Raw genomic sequence first — 15,441 nt, 5'->3', positions numbered from 1 at the left:
CTATTATAAAAATGTATATTATTATTATTATTATTATTATTATCAATATTGAATAATTTTATATTTATGTAAAAATATTACCGAGACAATTTATTCGGTATTGATGTTACCCTAAATATAGAGAAATCTTTTTTTTTTGTGAATTTTTCTTTCTTTTTTCCTATTTTTAGTATAACTGAAAATGGAAACAAAACAAAATGACAAATTTTCATTCATTGCTGTTTGCACAAAAACAAAGCTACAAAGGTTTCATACATTATTACAATAGAATAAAGAATACTAGGATATACAACCATGAATCAAAATCCAAAAAATAATAAAAAATCTCTATTTTGAGTAACTATAGGTCTGAATACTTCCAATGACCTGAGAGTTTATTTATAAAAAAAAAAAACTATTTATTTTAATTTAACTTAATCACATCATTCAATCATTTAAATACACTTAACCTTATAGACTCACCAAGGCTTGTACCTTATAAGAGCTGCATTGAACTAAATAACCTTTATGCTGACAAGTTTTTCTAAATTCCCCTGATTTTCACAGAACTGATTCTATTTGTATCTTTAACAGTTTGAATCTTATTCTTATCAGTTTTTGAAGAAATCCTTGCCATTTTACCTTCAGTTTGGACTCTTCCGGACACGGTTCGAGTAACACCAGAAGATGCAGTTCTTTCAGCAATTCTCCTCTGGCGTTCATTCAGCTTTTCTTCCAACTTCTTCCTAATTTCATCTTCCTGTTTAACACCACATAATTATAAATAATCATCATTAATCAGAAGCTAAATAAATGAATGTTATGAGAAAATTATAAAATTCACAGTACCTTTTCCCTTTGGCTCTTTTGAACTATAGGCCTACTCGGAAGAGATGGTTTTCTGTTCCTAGGAATGATTTCAGGCTTGCCTTTTTGCGACATTCGCGAGATTTTACTTTTATTTGTGTTGATTTTCTTTGGACTAGTAGGAAGGTTGTTATTCATATTAACATGTGAATCATCAACAGAAGATCTTCTATCAGTTTCTGAGAAAGAAAAGTCTATTTCATAGTCCATGGCCCGTGAGGCCTCAACAGAATCCAATCCTGAATCACGTTGTAGAACCACACAGAGGTCATTTGGTTCCTCTGTCTTTGATAATGCATGCTTCTCTTTTGAAGCAGATGTGTCACTTTCTAGCTTGTAAGAAGATGTTAGATCATCAACCATACTCATATCTGTCTTCCATTGCGAGTCGGAAAGATTATTATCTACCAAATGACCTTGTATCATGAAGGAATCATCAATGAGAGTTCTTTCATTACTTTTTTCAGCATTGGAACGATGGTTCGCCGAAGATAAAGTGACATCACCATCAAACACTATAGGCACAATGGAGGGATCATGGTTCCTCATGTTTTCCAAATTATTATCAACAATAAACCAATCTTCTGCTGCTCTTCCCTTGGTTTCCAATGAATCAGAAACAAAAGTATTTAATGGATCACCAAGTTCATTTCTTGTTTCTCTTGATCTGTGTGAAAACAATTGATTTTCACTTATGTTATTCCTTATCTTTGTAATTGAGCCATAGTTGTCAACATATTCATCTAGCTTCGATGCGCCTTCATTTCCTCCTTCTCTATGATTCACAATAAAGGAGTCATTTGCAATAGCAACTTTAGGATTCTTCGGAACTTCTTTGAAATCCAAGTTTGGAGCAGAACTTGCTGCATATGGCATTCTTTCTTCATTGTTTCTCATCACAAAATGTTCATCTTGGACATCAGTTGATTCCATCTGTTTCAATCCATCAATTTCAGTCTCTGAATCTATCTTCAAAAGGCTCTGGAATGCATTCCAGTTCTCATTTTTGTTCCCATCTTCAGATGCATCACTTGAATTTTTAGTGGCATATTCCTCAGCAGCAGCATCCCTTGATTTAGTTACATAGCGTTTAGACACTACGTTTTTCCTATTAGAACGTTTTTCAGCTTTGTGGACCTTTTGCAATGATTCAAGTGCAACACCAACCTTCTGTTTGATCATTTCTTCATCGACGACATTGTCATCTTCTGAAGCAGATTCATCAGAGACACCACTATCATTTCCATTTCTCCTTTTCGGGGTGATGTAGTTGATATTCCGTATCACAACTGTTCCAGATGATTTTCTTCTGTTTTTTTTCCTCTTATCGTCCTTCAAAGAACTATTCGAGTCTTTCTGTTTATCTGAATCAGATTCACTCCCGGAATCAGTGTCACTGGATTCTGTTTGCTGGTCTTCATATTCTTCTGATCCTTTCTTATAACGAGATTTTTCCTTTTTGGGTGCGGATGGTTTCTGAGAAGACCAATGCATATTATTTTGAAGGTAAGGAGGAACAGACTGCATATTAGTCAAAGGATACCCTTGGTATGAAGGCATTTGCTGAGTAGGATTTTGAAGATTATACATATATGGTGGTACATTGTAAGGCCATGGCATATGCATTGGCATATGAACATTAGCCGTTTGTGATGGTCTCTGATCTGGTATAGCAGAATTTGATGTTTCAAGAAACACATTTTCGTCACCAGAGGGAATACTGTCTGTGGAGCTATTGTTCTTGTTATTCTGGTCATGGCTGATTATATCATTTGCTAGTATAATTCCCGATGTTCCGGAAAATGAGAGAGTTGGTGGTAAGCTTGACTGCATTGCAGCAACTTCTTTAACCCAAAGATCATCTGCATGCTTTTTCTTCCACAATTCCTTAAAATTAATGCAGGCTTCCCTACATATTTTGAATATCAAGAATTAGAATTGGTTTTGAAACTCGATTGCAGGTTTCTTCTAAATGAGGCAAGATCCACTAATCAACAAACATTGCATTGTAAGAAAACAGTTACATTTTATATAAACTTCACACTAATTTGACACAGACGTGCACAGCATAGTCAACTAATATGCTCCTCATGCTGGATGACATTAACAGTTCAAATGAAACTAAAAATTTGCACAAATAGGTTCTCGGTTATCCTTAGATTTTCAAGGAATTAGAGAACTAACATCAAAAGTTGGTTGAACCTCCAATGGCAAAAAGAGGGATCCCCTTAGACAAGAGAAATTTCACAATCTACAAAGTAGGGTCAATTGTCAAGATAATTTTTATGTCTGAGAAGAAAGGGAAAGGTTTTTGAAGGAAAAAAAAAAACAGTACTTTCTGAAAACTGGCAAGAAGAACATAAGCATCAAACTTCTTAAACAAAAAAAATCACATAAATTTCTGATTAAATAACATTGACATATATAGTAAGAATTGAGGATATTTTCCATTGTACAGTATCCAAATAAGAACTTGTAAGTTGTATCTTTCCATTCCATACCTTAAACGCGATGCTCCAAACGCATTTGCAAAATACACGAGATCATCGATGTTATCAATATCAAATCCAGCAACAAGACTACGTGTATATGCCATTGCTTGCTCTTTCCGGAGTAGAGCGATTCGAGACTCCAAAAGACGTTGCAGGGAAATCCTAATCAATACAGCAATTGAATGTGTTAGGAACAGTTTCTAATGAACTAGCCAAACAAAGGGAGATTATATTTCATCAACAAAAACTATACAAGAAGTAGAAATTTACTTTGAGTTTTCCTCTTCTTTAATGTCAACCCCTTCAGATACTTCATTTAACTGAAGCATATACAAAACATGAATCAGTAAAAAATCAATAGAGATTATTAGGTAATTCTTACATTACTTAAGAAATAAATCACCTTTGTAGAATCACTTAATCTCCTTGTGTTGCCATTGGTTTGTGACAAATTTCCTGATACACAATAGAACTTTAGTAGAAATCTATGACTAGGTGAAGGAATCTATACATAATATAGCTTCATTGATTCATAGGCAAAAGGAATTAACAAGTATTGTTTCTAAAAATTTAATTCTAGCACCTAAACCTAATCAATTCATACAAAAACATCAACCAAACATGAATTTTAAGTTGCAGCTCCTAACAATACCTTCATCCGGGTTCGCAACAGACAACGATAACGCATTAGCTTGAAATTGACTTTCAATCTGCTGGATTTCTTTTTCAATGCTAACAAACCTCTCCAAAATTGCAGGTGTGCTAACAAAGCGCACGAATCTGTTCAAAAAACAAAAAAAGAAAGAGCAAAGTCAGCTTCACAAATAGAGGTAATTTGATTCAAGGATTCTTCAAAATTGACTGGAAAGTTGAAACATATAAAGATAGTTCTTGAAATCTGTTAGAACAGCAACTCATTTCAAAATAAAATAGATATGAAAATCACAAACAAAGAACACGACATTTGATCACGGAGTTCAACCAAGTGTGACTTCATCTCCTACTACATAGTGACTGCAGTAACTTTCTATTATGATTCAAATTTATAGTTTACTGTGTACATATTTAAATACTACACTCCAGTTTACAAGATCATCTCGAACAATACACAACAAAATCAAGGAACAAAGGAAGAGCCATTAAGAATCCAAAATATGAAAAATAAAAGTAAAAAAATGGGAAAATGAAGACAAGAAGTTGAAAGCACCAACCTCTGAAAGGTGGATTTAGAGAACCAGAAAGCAGCGTTGGATGGAGGCAAAAGCCTAATAGAGTATCCACCTTTAGAGATCTCATCTTTAACAAATTTGAGGTGAGAAACGAAAGGTTCAAATAACCCAGAAGCTATTTTCTCACGAATACCTCCATAATACACTAAAAGTTCAAATCTGCAAAACAAAACTACCCAATAAGTTGAAAGAATAAAAAGTAGAAAAAAGGACATTTTTTTGAAAACCGAAGAATGAAATAAGAGGAAATAGCAAAATGGGGTGTGATGGGAGTAACCTGGTTCTAGTTGGGGTGAGTTGAAACAGAGCATAATCCAGAATGGTGTTGGAATCCATGGCAAACAGAACAGAGTTTATGTTTGGAGGGAAGGGTGTTGTTAACGTTGTTGAAGTAATTTAGAGGTGGAAGTTGTTGTTATGTTTCATGTGAGAGAAAGAAAGACAGCAAGGGACATGAAGCATCGCACATGGAGTGTGAACTCGGTGATTCTTTTTCAATTTCAATGCTAAGGCCACATGCATTCATGCATTCTTATTACTAAATACCTCATATTCTTAGGATAACTTTATCAAATTTTATCTGATTTCAAGTTGAGAGACTTTATTTTATTTTTATAGTCCGTTGAGAGACTTCATTTTATTAGTATAATTAATGAATTATTAATTTGATTGATGATTTAGTTTTTTGATTGAGTGGATGATGGACTTAAATTCAATAACATCAAATAAATGTCAAAAATGGTTAATTTTTTTCTTTTTTAGTTTAATATATTTATACCTATATTAAAGACAATATATCATTTTGGAGTTATCTATTTTACTTTTAATTATATTATTTTCATTTTCAACTATTTTTATCCCATTGATTGAAGTAGTTATTGATGTGTATGTTTTTGATACCGATATAAAATATAACTGCATAAAAACATCAACCCTGTAAATGTATATGTTTAATTTTTCTAATTAAATTTAATCAATTCCAGTATTTTAGTTTTAAATTAAAATGAAAATTGCACAAAAATTATTGTTCATCATTAATTGTTATTAGTGCAATAGTCCACTTCCTTTATCTCATTATAAATATCATTTCAATAAAAAGAAAATTATCTAAAAGAGAATGTTATTTATAATTTTTAATATAATTTTAATTATTATTTTTTATATATTACTCTTCAATTATTATTATATACACAATATCTATATTATTATTATATTTTGTATCAATAATAGTAAAAAATATATCGATAATTAAAATGAGTAATTTAATAAAATAATATTTTTATTTTAATTATTGAAAAACCTTAAATGATAGACAGTATATGCTAATATTAATAATGGGGGCAGGTGAAAAAACGATATGTGTGTGATTATAGGCCCCTTTTTTGTTCATGACTTTGTTAACTCTTTACCACATATATCCACAAATAAGTTTCCAAATCATTATCATTTGATAGAAGACATTTGGAAGCTCTATCTTTTTAGTGGTTGGTCATCTTGTATCTTCCAAAAGAGGATCATTAATTATTGAAAATATGTTGGAAAAGGATATGCTCATTTTATCTTATAGTAGTAATAGTTCACTATTCTAAAAAGATTGGCAACTGTTTTTCATTACAATACTTCCTAACATTTATATAATTATAGATTTATAATTTTATTAGACTCTTATAATATAATATAGTAAATAAAAGTTTAATTTTTACCAAAAAAAAAATATTTGACGTGTCTTGAATAAAATTAGATCTAATTAAAAAAATTTATAGGAAAAAAAACATTCATATGACATATGGTTAAACATGAATTATTTCATTATAATTAAAAAGCTTAGATCATTAATTGTATTACCGATGACAATGTTTAAAAAGTACATAATGACTATTGTATAATTAAGACGATTAGATTAGATTAAAATAAATTAGGTGAAAAAATAAAATAGAGGTAGATCTGAAGCCAACTATAAAACAGATGTATAGGTGACTTTATTAGCTGGAAAGCAATGTTATGCATGTGTGGGGTTCTATTATGATTTGTTGTGCGATTGACAATGATTCAATGAATAACCTTCTAAAACAACACGACAAAATTTCTTCAGCAACTTGACTAATCAAAATATATAGTATTCTATGTACTACACCAATCAAAATATTGCCTTCAACACTTACTTTCACTGGAGAATAATCACTATATATTGTTGATACTCAAGAGATAAGAGGTAGAATTATTCTTTTATTATTACATAGAAAAACGAGGTTGAATTATTGTTAATAAAAAAATTAGAATTATTGTAGCAGACAAAAATATATTCCAACTTAAAAATTGATCAAGATTTTACAAACTGACGATTCTAAAGTGATAATTAATATATTAAAAAGATTATCATTTAATATAAATGTATATGTTATCTATTTTATTTTTATCAAGATTTACATTTCAGAAGTGGAATGACAAAGTTAATAATCTTATTTATAAAATATAATAACTGGTACTCAAACAAATTAAATTATAAAAAAATATAATAACAGAGACTGCTTTTATGTATTCAATAATTGTAATAGAGATTATTGTGAGTAATAATTTCCTGATTTTATTAACATCAAATGAACCAAATATGGGCCTATTTGCCAATTTTTTGTCAATACTACCAAATAATGCAATCAAGCTCAACTTACTGGCCCATTTAACAACCAAAACGGGCTTAAAATTTCTTTTAGGTTAAGTGTGGTTTTTTTAAAGAAAATAATCAAATGCGCTTTTATTTTTTATTTTATTTTTTAATTTCATTTTTAGTTAATGTAAAACATATAGCTTTAAAATACTATCCCACAAATAGTTTTAGTAATTGTTGTTATATTAATATATATACGTTTTAATAATTTTTTTCATATTTGTTTATAATGTTATAAAAAGTTTTTTTAAATGAGTTTAAAATTTGATTTTTAAATTCATATTTCCGTTACTTTTACTTTGTTTTTCGGTATTTAAAAAATTCTAAATTTTGTAGAGTATTTTTTTATAATATTAAAATTTTATAAAAATTAAAAACATTAAAAAATATAATAAAAATATGTCCCAATTAGTCATCTATTTCCATAAACTTGTTGAAATTACAAATTAATTAAATATTTAGAATACAAGTAACTGAGACAAAAAAAAATATTCTGATTTTTTTACTTTTTGAAAAATACCAAAAAAATAATTGCATTATAAATATTTCATTTTCTAAAATATTCAAATTTCCTAATTTTTCAAAAGCCGCAAATTTAAAATTACTTTTCACATTTTATTAAAATTAAAAATTAACGTCGACCAAATAACAATAAAATTGACACTACAAACTGCATTTACGTTTGATGTATCAAAAGTGTCTTTTCTATGTTGATTTGTATCAAAACTATCTTTTCACAATATTAATATGATTCAAAATTTATATTATTAATAATATAAAAAATTCATAATTTTAAATTTTTTAAATATATTTTTAGTCCCGAATAAATGAGGGATAACCAGTAGATTTTCAAGTGTTTTTAGCACAATTATCCACTTCTGCTGTTATAGATCTTCCAAGTGATACTATATGGATCTGCGTCATAGCCGGCCCAAAGTCTTTAATCATTTATTTATTTTTTATTTATATTATATAAGATTTTATTTTTTGACCAAATTTTATTTTTAAAAATAGACCTTTTATTTTATGTTAAATAGATAATAAGTCTTTATGTTCACCATAATTTATGTCACTGTGACTTTGTCATTGGTTTGAAACTTAAGTACTAAATTTATAGAAATTTACAAAATTAACTATTTTATTCTAAGGTTTTTCATCATCCTGTATAGATATATCAACATAAAAAGCACACGTGGATATTCATTTGAATTTGTTTTGATTTAGATGGGAAAAATCAGTTTGAATGAGTGAAGATGTAGGTGCAGGTTTCTCTGAAATTAAAATTCGGAAACAGGAACGGGTTTTGAAGTGTTGATATTCATCCCAAACTCATCCTACTAGTAATATTATTGTAATTTTTAAATTTTATATACATAATATATTTAATATTTTTTAATTATTAAAAATTATAATCTCACCTGTATAAAAAAATGTTTTTTAATTTGATTATTGTCTAATAATAATTATTTTATTATAATAGATATAATTTTTAAATTTATAATTATATATATATGAATTAGTGTCTTGTGGGTAGAAAAATTCAAAACCAGCCACAGGTGGAGATGGGGCATAGATTTTACATCTACTAAAAAAGATAGCAAATATAAATTTTATCCGATTAGTCATGTGGGATAGATGGAAACAAAATACATCAATGTCCTATTGCCATGTCTATTTCTATAAAACAACACTTAGTATAAAATACAATCAACTACTAATGAACTATTTAGATGCAAAAATATGCTTTTTGATATAAAAAAGTACAAAATATTAATATTATTATCCATTAATATGATTATTGCTACACAATATTCATATTAAAATATTCAAAATATCAATTTACACAATCAATCATATAAAATAATTATTTTAGCTTTTAAAACACAATTGTATTATCTCTCTTATATATCTAACATTTATTACATTCACAATTGAAGTATAACTTAATTATTCACATTTAAATATAACGTTGAAAAATAAACAAAGAAAGAATTTAAGTAAGACAATGAAAATGAAAACACAGGAAAGTAGTCTCCGCCTAACTAAAACCACGTGGTTTTAGCATTCTTATATAGGAATAGGAGTAAAGTTTCCTAAAATAGCAAGCAAATAGGTGACTTATGACTTGTTGATCACTCTTAATATGTTCCTTATATTTGTGATGTTTGAATCTTTCAAACGATGATAGTTCCTCTTCTAACAGCACAAAGCCAACACAGTATAATAAAAAATTTAAAAATAACTCGAAGTATAAAGAATTACAAATATTTTTGATATTTTAAGATGTCGATTAAAATTACTATTATTTTAACTCTAGAGTTGATTTTATTTTAAAGTATTTATAGTTTTTATCTTTAAAGTAATATTTATATTAAAATTTGTCGTTTAACTTACTTCCGTGTAAACAAATTTAAATCTAAAATTATTTATATTTAATTTACTTTTAATTAAAATTAATTTTATAAAATAAATTCAATTAAAATAAATCATTTTCATAGTAAAATCAATTACATATTAAACAGTTGCGAAAAATTAAAAATTAAGTTTACAAATGTAAAAAATTCAAATATAACATGAAAACAAAAGAAAAACATGAAATAATAATAATAATAATAATAATAATAATAATAATAATAATAATAATAATAATAATAATAGTAATAATAATTTTCTATTGAGGTATTTTTGTAAAGGCTTATAAAGGAGAGGATGGAAATATAAATTAAAAAAAAAATTAATTCAAACTCAAACCCAAATAAAGTTTATACTTTGAGGCTACGTTATTCTTGATTTCTTGATATTTAATAAAAATATTAGAGAAAATAGATTATACACCATTAATAAATTAATTTTACATTAAAAATAATTAAAATTATTGATTTTTATATGTCATTATATTTTTGTTACTATTTGAAACATTAAATGGAACATAATGAATTATATATGTAAAATAGTGTTAACTACACCGACAATTGATACTCATTAATTTCATAAGAATATGAATTTATAAACCTAAAACAGAAATTGAAATTATGGAAGATTAAGGGAAGAATTGTTGAATTTTCAGAAGTGCTATATATGTACACAAGTTTCTCAATTTGAAGTTGTTCATGCAACCTTGAATAATCGCGACTCAAAATTCAATATTGACTCGTGTACTTTCCTTTGTACTTCTTTGAAAGTGAAAGGCTAAAGTTGTACTACAACTATTCAACATGCATGTGAGGAATTGATCAATTCCTTTTACCCACCAAATTTCTTTCTGTTTGCTTTTAAACATCAAATCTTTTTGCTTCTTAGAAAAAAACATCAAACTTTTTTCTTTTCATATCTAACGTAAAATACATTTAGTGTTTAAATGAATAGTGAAATAAATTTTTATTTAATATCGTTTATCAAAAGTATCAGCAAAGTAACATTTAAATAAATCGGTTTTATTATTTCTAATAATAATGAATGTTGAAGATTTTTTAAGAAAATATTTAGAAAATTAGTGTTATGTTTGTAAACATGAGAATGATTTTTTTTTTTATAAAATAATTTTTCTTAAATAATAAAAGTTTATAAATAGTTTTTTTATTCTCAAAACGATCATTAATTTATTAGTAAAATAAATTATTGTAGCGGAATCCAACACTTTATCAATGTTTCATAGAAGTTTTTTTAATTAAATGTCAACAATAAGATAGGTAGAACGTATAATCAATATTACTCCCTCCATAATGAAATATAAACAATAATAATATCTAACAAATTGATATATCTAATTAAAAATTAAAATCGGATACATTAATTTTTATATGTGTTTTTTTTTTTTTATATTTCATTCTAAAATATTATTTGAATTTGGGTCAGACGTATTACTTTCACCTCTAGATTTGATAATGTTAGTATTGGCCCAAATAAAATTAAATTTTGTGTATATTATATGGTTAAATATGTTTTTAATTATTAAAAATTATTTCAAAATTTCATTTTTAATTCTTATAAAAAAATTATTTAACTTTTAGTTCCCATAATTTTTTCCGTCGGCCATTTTTATAGTTTCTTTAAATCAAAACAAATTGAGGCTTTATAGAAATACTCCAAAATTTGCATATATATTTTTATATTATGATAGAAGTCTCTACAAATAATGAATTCAAAATTTAATTATTTGCCCTAGATCATTCTCATTATTTTAATTTCTTAAGCTTTTGTTTTATTTTAAAATTCATATGTAATTTATCAATTGTTAAAAAATTCAACATTTTTGTTGGTGAGATTTTTATAATATTATAAACATAAATGAATAAAAATCATTTAAAACATTCAAAAAAATACACATGACTTAACTTAGCCATAGAAGTAATTAATCGAGACTAATGTGCATATGCATATGTTTTTATATGAATATCATAATCGGTCTCAATCAAACCTAAAATTAAGTTTGAAAATTTGGACGAAAATATATTATTTATAATTTTTATTTTTAATACTATATTTTTAATTTAAAATGGAATTAAGATTAGTTTATAATTGATTTGTTAAGATTAATTGAAGAGTTATATTAGATTTGATTTAAAACTTAAATTAGAAGTATATCAAAATATTTGATTCAAATTTAAAATTATGATTAAATTCAATTGTTTGATTTGGTAGAAAAATATAAATTTATAAATAAAATAATTTAAGAAAAAAATAAATTTGGGGGAAAACAATACTCCAAAACTTGCTATTTCACGTAGATAAATAAATGTGATGTTGCCAAGCCTTTTTATGTAGGTTTCTAGAATTTTGTTTACTCGATGTAGGTTTCTAGTTTAGCACCCCAAAAAATGGCCAATGTGCATGACTCGTTCACTTCATTTTTTAAGGTTAACTAAATCTAAAATCAGCAAATTAAATGTTCCATATAAAAATCAACATCAAGGTTTCAACACACAAAGTTTGGAGCGTCGATTTTTTAACATTTTAATTGATAAATTACTTATAATATTTTTATATTAAAATTTTACATCGTAAATATATTAGATAACAAATTTGCAAACAAAACAAAAGAGAGAGGGGGAATTAAACCTAGAAATTGCATAAATTTTGGAGAAATACAACTATGAATATTATATATCATTTTGGTTTATTTTTTTATAAAGTAAACATTTTGAACATTGTTTTAAGTCTTAGTTCAATTAATAAATGTTATTTTTGTTAGGTTGAACATCTTATTTCGACTTTAAATTGGGAATTTTACAATTGTGTATGAATTTATTGTGTTACTTATCATCTCTTCTAAAATATTTTGAACACTAGTTTGGTTGAAGTTTTACAACTTTTGTTTAATCGAGTTGATATTTTTAAACATTAAAACACTTATTTTAAAATTTTAATATTTCTAAATATAAGATTTTTTATCCTATTAAAACAATAATATAATTTTTTATGACACGAACAAATAAACTATAATAAAAATAAGTAAATATAATGATTATAAAATTATGGCTTATATAATACACATTTTTTAAAATAACACTAATGATATAATGTGAAATAAAATATAACATTATTGTTAGAATATTAGTGGTCAAATTTTTAAGTGACCTGAAATTATAATCAATATTAGGTGGAACCAACAAAAAGTGAATGGTGAAAAGTGAAGAGAAATCATCTATACAAAAAACACTTATGTGTATAATGAAAAGTGTTATATAAATATTCGTTTTATAATATTCACTCTTATTAAACGAAATTCATGTTAATTATATCATTAAGTATATATGACTCATTAATTTCAATCAACAAAAATGAGGAATACAGTGAATATTGACAATACCGTGTAAAATATATGAAGTATATTTTATTTTCATAAAATGTCAAAATATTGTATTTATATATCATTTTATGTTAAATTTGTATTTTAATAAGATTATTCTATTCTTTATCAAGCATTGAATTGACATTTGAAAGAAAATATAAATATACACTGTTAGCTCCACCCTACCATTTTGTGATTGAAAATTGAGATCTCATTTTTCCCTATTAAATTGCATAACTTGCCTTTCAAGATTTCCAAATCTTGCACACCATATCATGACATGATGAGAAAACGTTTATAAAAAGTAAGAAAGTATATTCATAGACCATGTTCTTTCCGAGTAAATGCAACACACAATATTAATAAATTTATTTTATAGATGTGAGATCAAACGGTTTAAACTATATAATTTATTTTATATTATTAATCAATTTCGTTCATCGATTCAGTTCAGACGACAATGTAGTACCGTGTGATATGGTTACTGTGTCAAATTCATATGTATTGTAATAATTAGGTTTAATTATACTTTTAACTTAAGTGTAGTTTATGGTTAATTGTTTTGTCTTTTATGTAAGTAGTTTAATTTTTGTATTTTTAGTTTCTTTTGATCATACATTAGAAAAATTGTAAATTTTCTTTTGTTGTTGTTTTATACATGTTCTTTTGTTCTTTTCTAGTTTGTTATTTGAGTAGTTTAGTTGTATTGCTTGAAATGTTTATTTAATATATTCAGCTTTAGCTTGGTCAAAAAAATTATACTTTTGATCTATCTATTCTATCACACCCACAAAAATAGTATCTCTATTTTAAAAATTGAACTTTTTGGTCCTTGAATTATCACATTAGTTGCAATTTTGATCGACCCATGATTTTTATCCCAAAAATGATAATTTTCTAACTTAGATATTGTAATTTTTGTTGCCTTAAATATTATTTCTCTTCAAATTTAAAATAAAGACAATAAATTATCATTTTTTTAATAAAAAAATCTAAGTTGAAAAAACTGCAACAAATATGATAATTGAGAGATAAAAAAATTCAATTTTAAAATAAAGACCATTTTTGTGCGTGTGATAAAATAAAAGACTAGAAATACAATTAAACTTAATAATTAAGAGCATCATTAACCAATGAAAATAAAGGTATTTACATATTAATTAAGACCAACAAATATTAATATTAATATGTGGCATTTTAAGATATATGATATAAATTGTAGGACTTATTTTGTGTTCTTATGAAGTTCACCAGTCGACAAATATTGTGGTTAATAAAATTGAAATTATTGGTGTTTTCAAGTGTGAGTATGAGTCTCGTATTAAATGAAAAGTTGATCTTAAGTATTATATAAGTGAGAAGACTCATATATATGATATTTTAAAGTTTTTAGTGAAAATGTGGTGTCCAAATCAATTGTATAGTTGTTTCTGACTCAATATAATGATCTCTCTAATCCAACCTTGATATTAGAGTCGATGGTTCGACTGAATTCTTATATCAATTTTTTTTTACAACTATAATATAATAATCTACTGACCCCATTATATCCCAACATAAACAAATAGCTATAAATATATTAGTAATAAAATAAATAAAGTATAACCAACGAGGATTAACTTTAGGAGAATTTACTAGACTCCTATTACACAGTAAATTTAAATTTGAATCTTTATTAAAAGAAATAATAATATTTAGTGTTTGACGTACTTGAAGTATGTATATTTCTTGAGAGGAAACCTATAAAAAAACTATATAATAAACAAAGTATAACAACATTTTAAAATATTTTTAATATTATTGACTTTATTATTAATAAATACAAAAATCAAATTTTCACGGAGAACACCGAACAAATGAATGCCTTCAGATCATAAATAAACCATTTGCAACAATATTGGATGCATTCCATTAATAATTTTTTTTTTTGCAAAAAATACCTATGATTAATTTATTTTGTTATTGTTGTATGTAGTTAAAAAACATTAATTAATCAGTTGAAAAATATATTAATTAAATGATAATTTTAAACCATCTATACATTAAATAAATAAATTTAATACATTGTTTAATTTTCTCATATCTATTAAATTATCAAATTGTGTTTATAACAAGTGGAGACTCGAATGTTCCGAATTTGAATTTTTAAATCATAATTTAACTGACAAATATTAATATTATATAATTGATATTTTATTTTAAATTCAAACCTATAATTTTGCAACTGCATTTAAATTGTGTTTATAATAAGATAGAGATAACACTGCGCATTAAGGGCCCTCATGGAAGCAACCCGTTAGTTTCCCCAAAAAAAAGAGGCAGTGAAGAACGACTATTTCAGCGGATTTGAAAAGCTTGTATAAAATTTACAAACATAATTTCATTTTAAAAAAATAAACAAACATAATAATATAAGGT

At 25.8% G+C, this 15,441-nt stretch overlaps 1 protein-coding gene across 1 annotated transcript; it reads right to left on the bottom strand.

The window, feature by feature from the left end:
- Positions 1 to 198: 198 nt before the first annotated feature.
- LOC101511152 (COP1-interacting protein 7) lies at positions 199 to 5,149 on the bottom strand. The gene is made up of 8 exons (XM_004485687.4): positions 4,845 to 5,149; positions 4,550 to 4,726; positions 3,991 to 4,118; positions 3,742 to 3,794; positions 3,609 to 3,658; positions 3,348 to 3,500; positions 829 to 2,755; positions 199 to 739 (listed from the first exon to the last, which is right to left on the bottom strand). The coding sequence occupies exons 1-8, from the start codon at positions 4,901 to 4,903 to the stop codon at positions 524 to 526; spliced, it is 2,763 nt and encodes a 920-aa protein (XP_004485744.1). The 5' UTR covers positions 4,904 to 5,149; the 3' UTR covers positions 199 to 523.
- Between the last annotated feature and the right edge of the window lie 10,292 nt (positions 5,150 to 15,441).

Source organism: Cicer arietinum, chromosome 1 (assembly GCF_000331145.2).
Source record: "Cicer arietinum cultivar CDC Frontier isolate Library 1 chromosome 1, Cicar.CDCFrontier_v2.0, whole genome shotgun sequence".
Classification (NCBI taxonomy): Eukaryota; Viridiplantae; Streptophyta; class Magnoliopsida; order Fabales; family Fabaceae; genus Cicer; species Cicer arietinum.
This window is presented reverse-complemented; position numbering and strand designations above follow the sequence as displayed.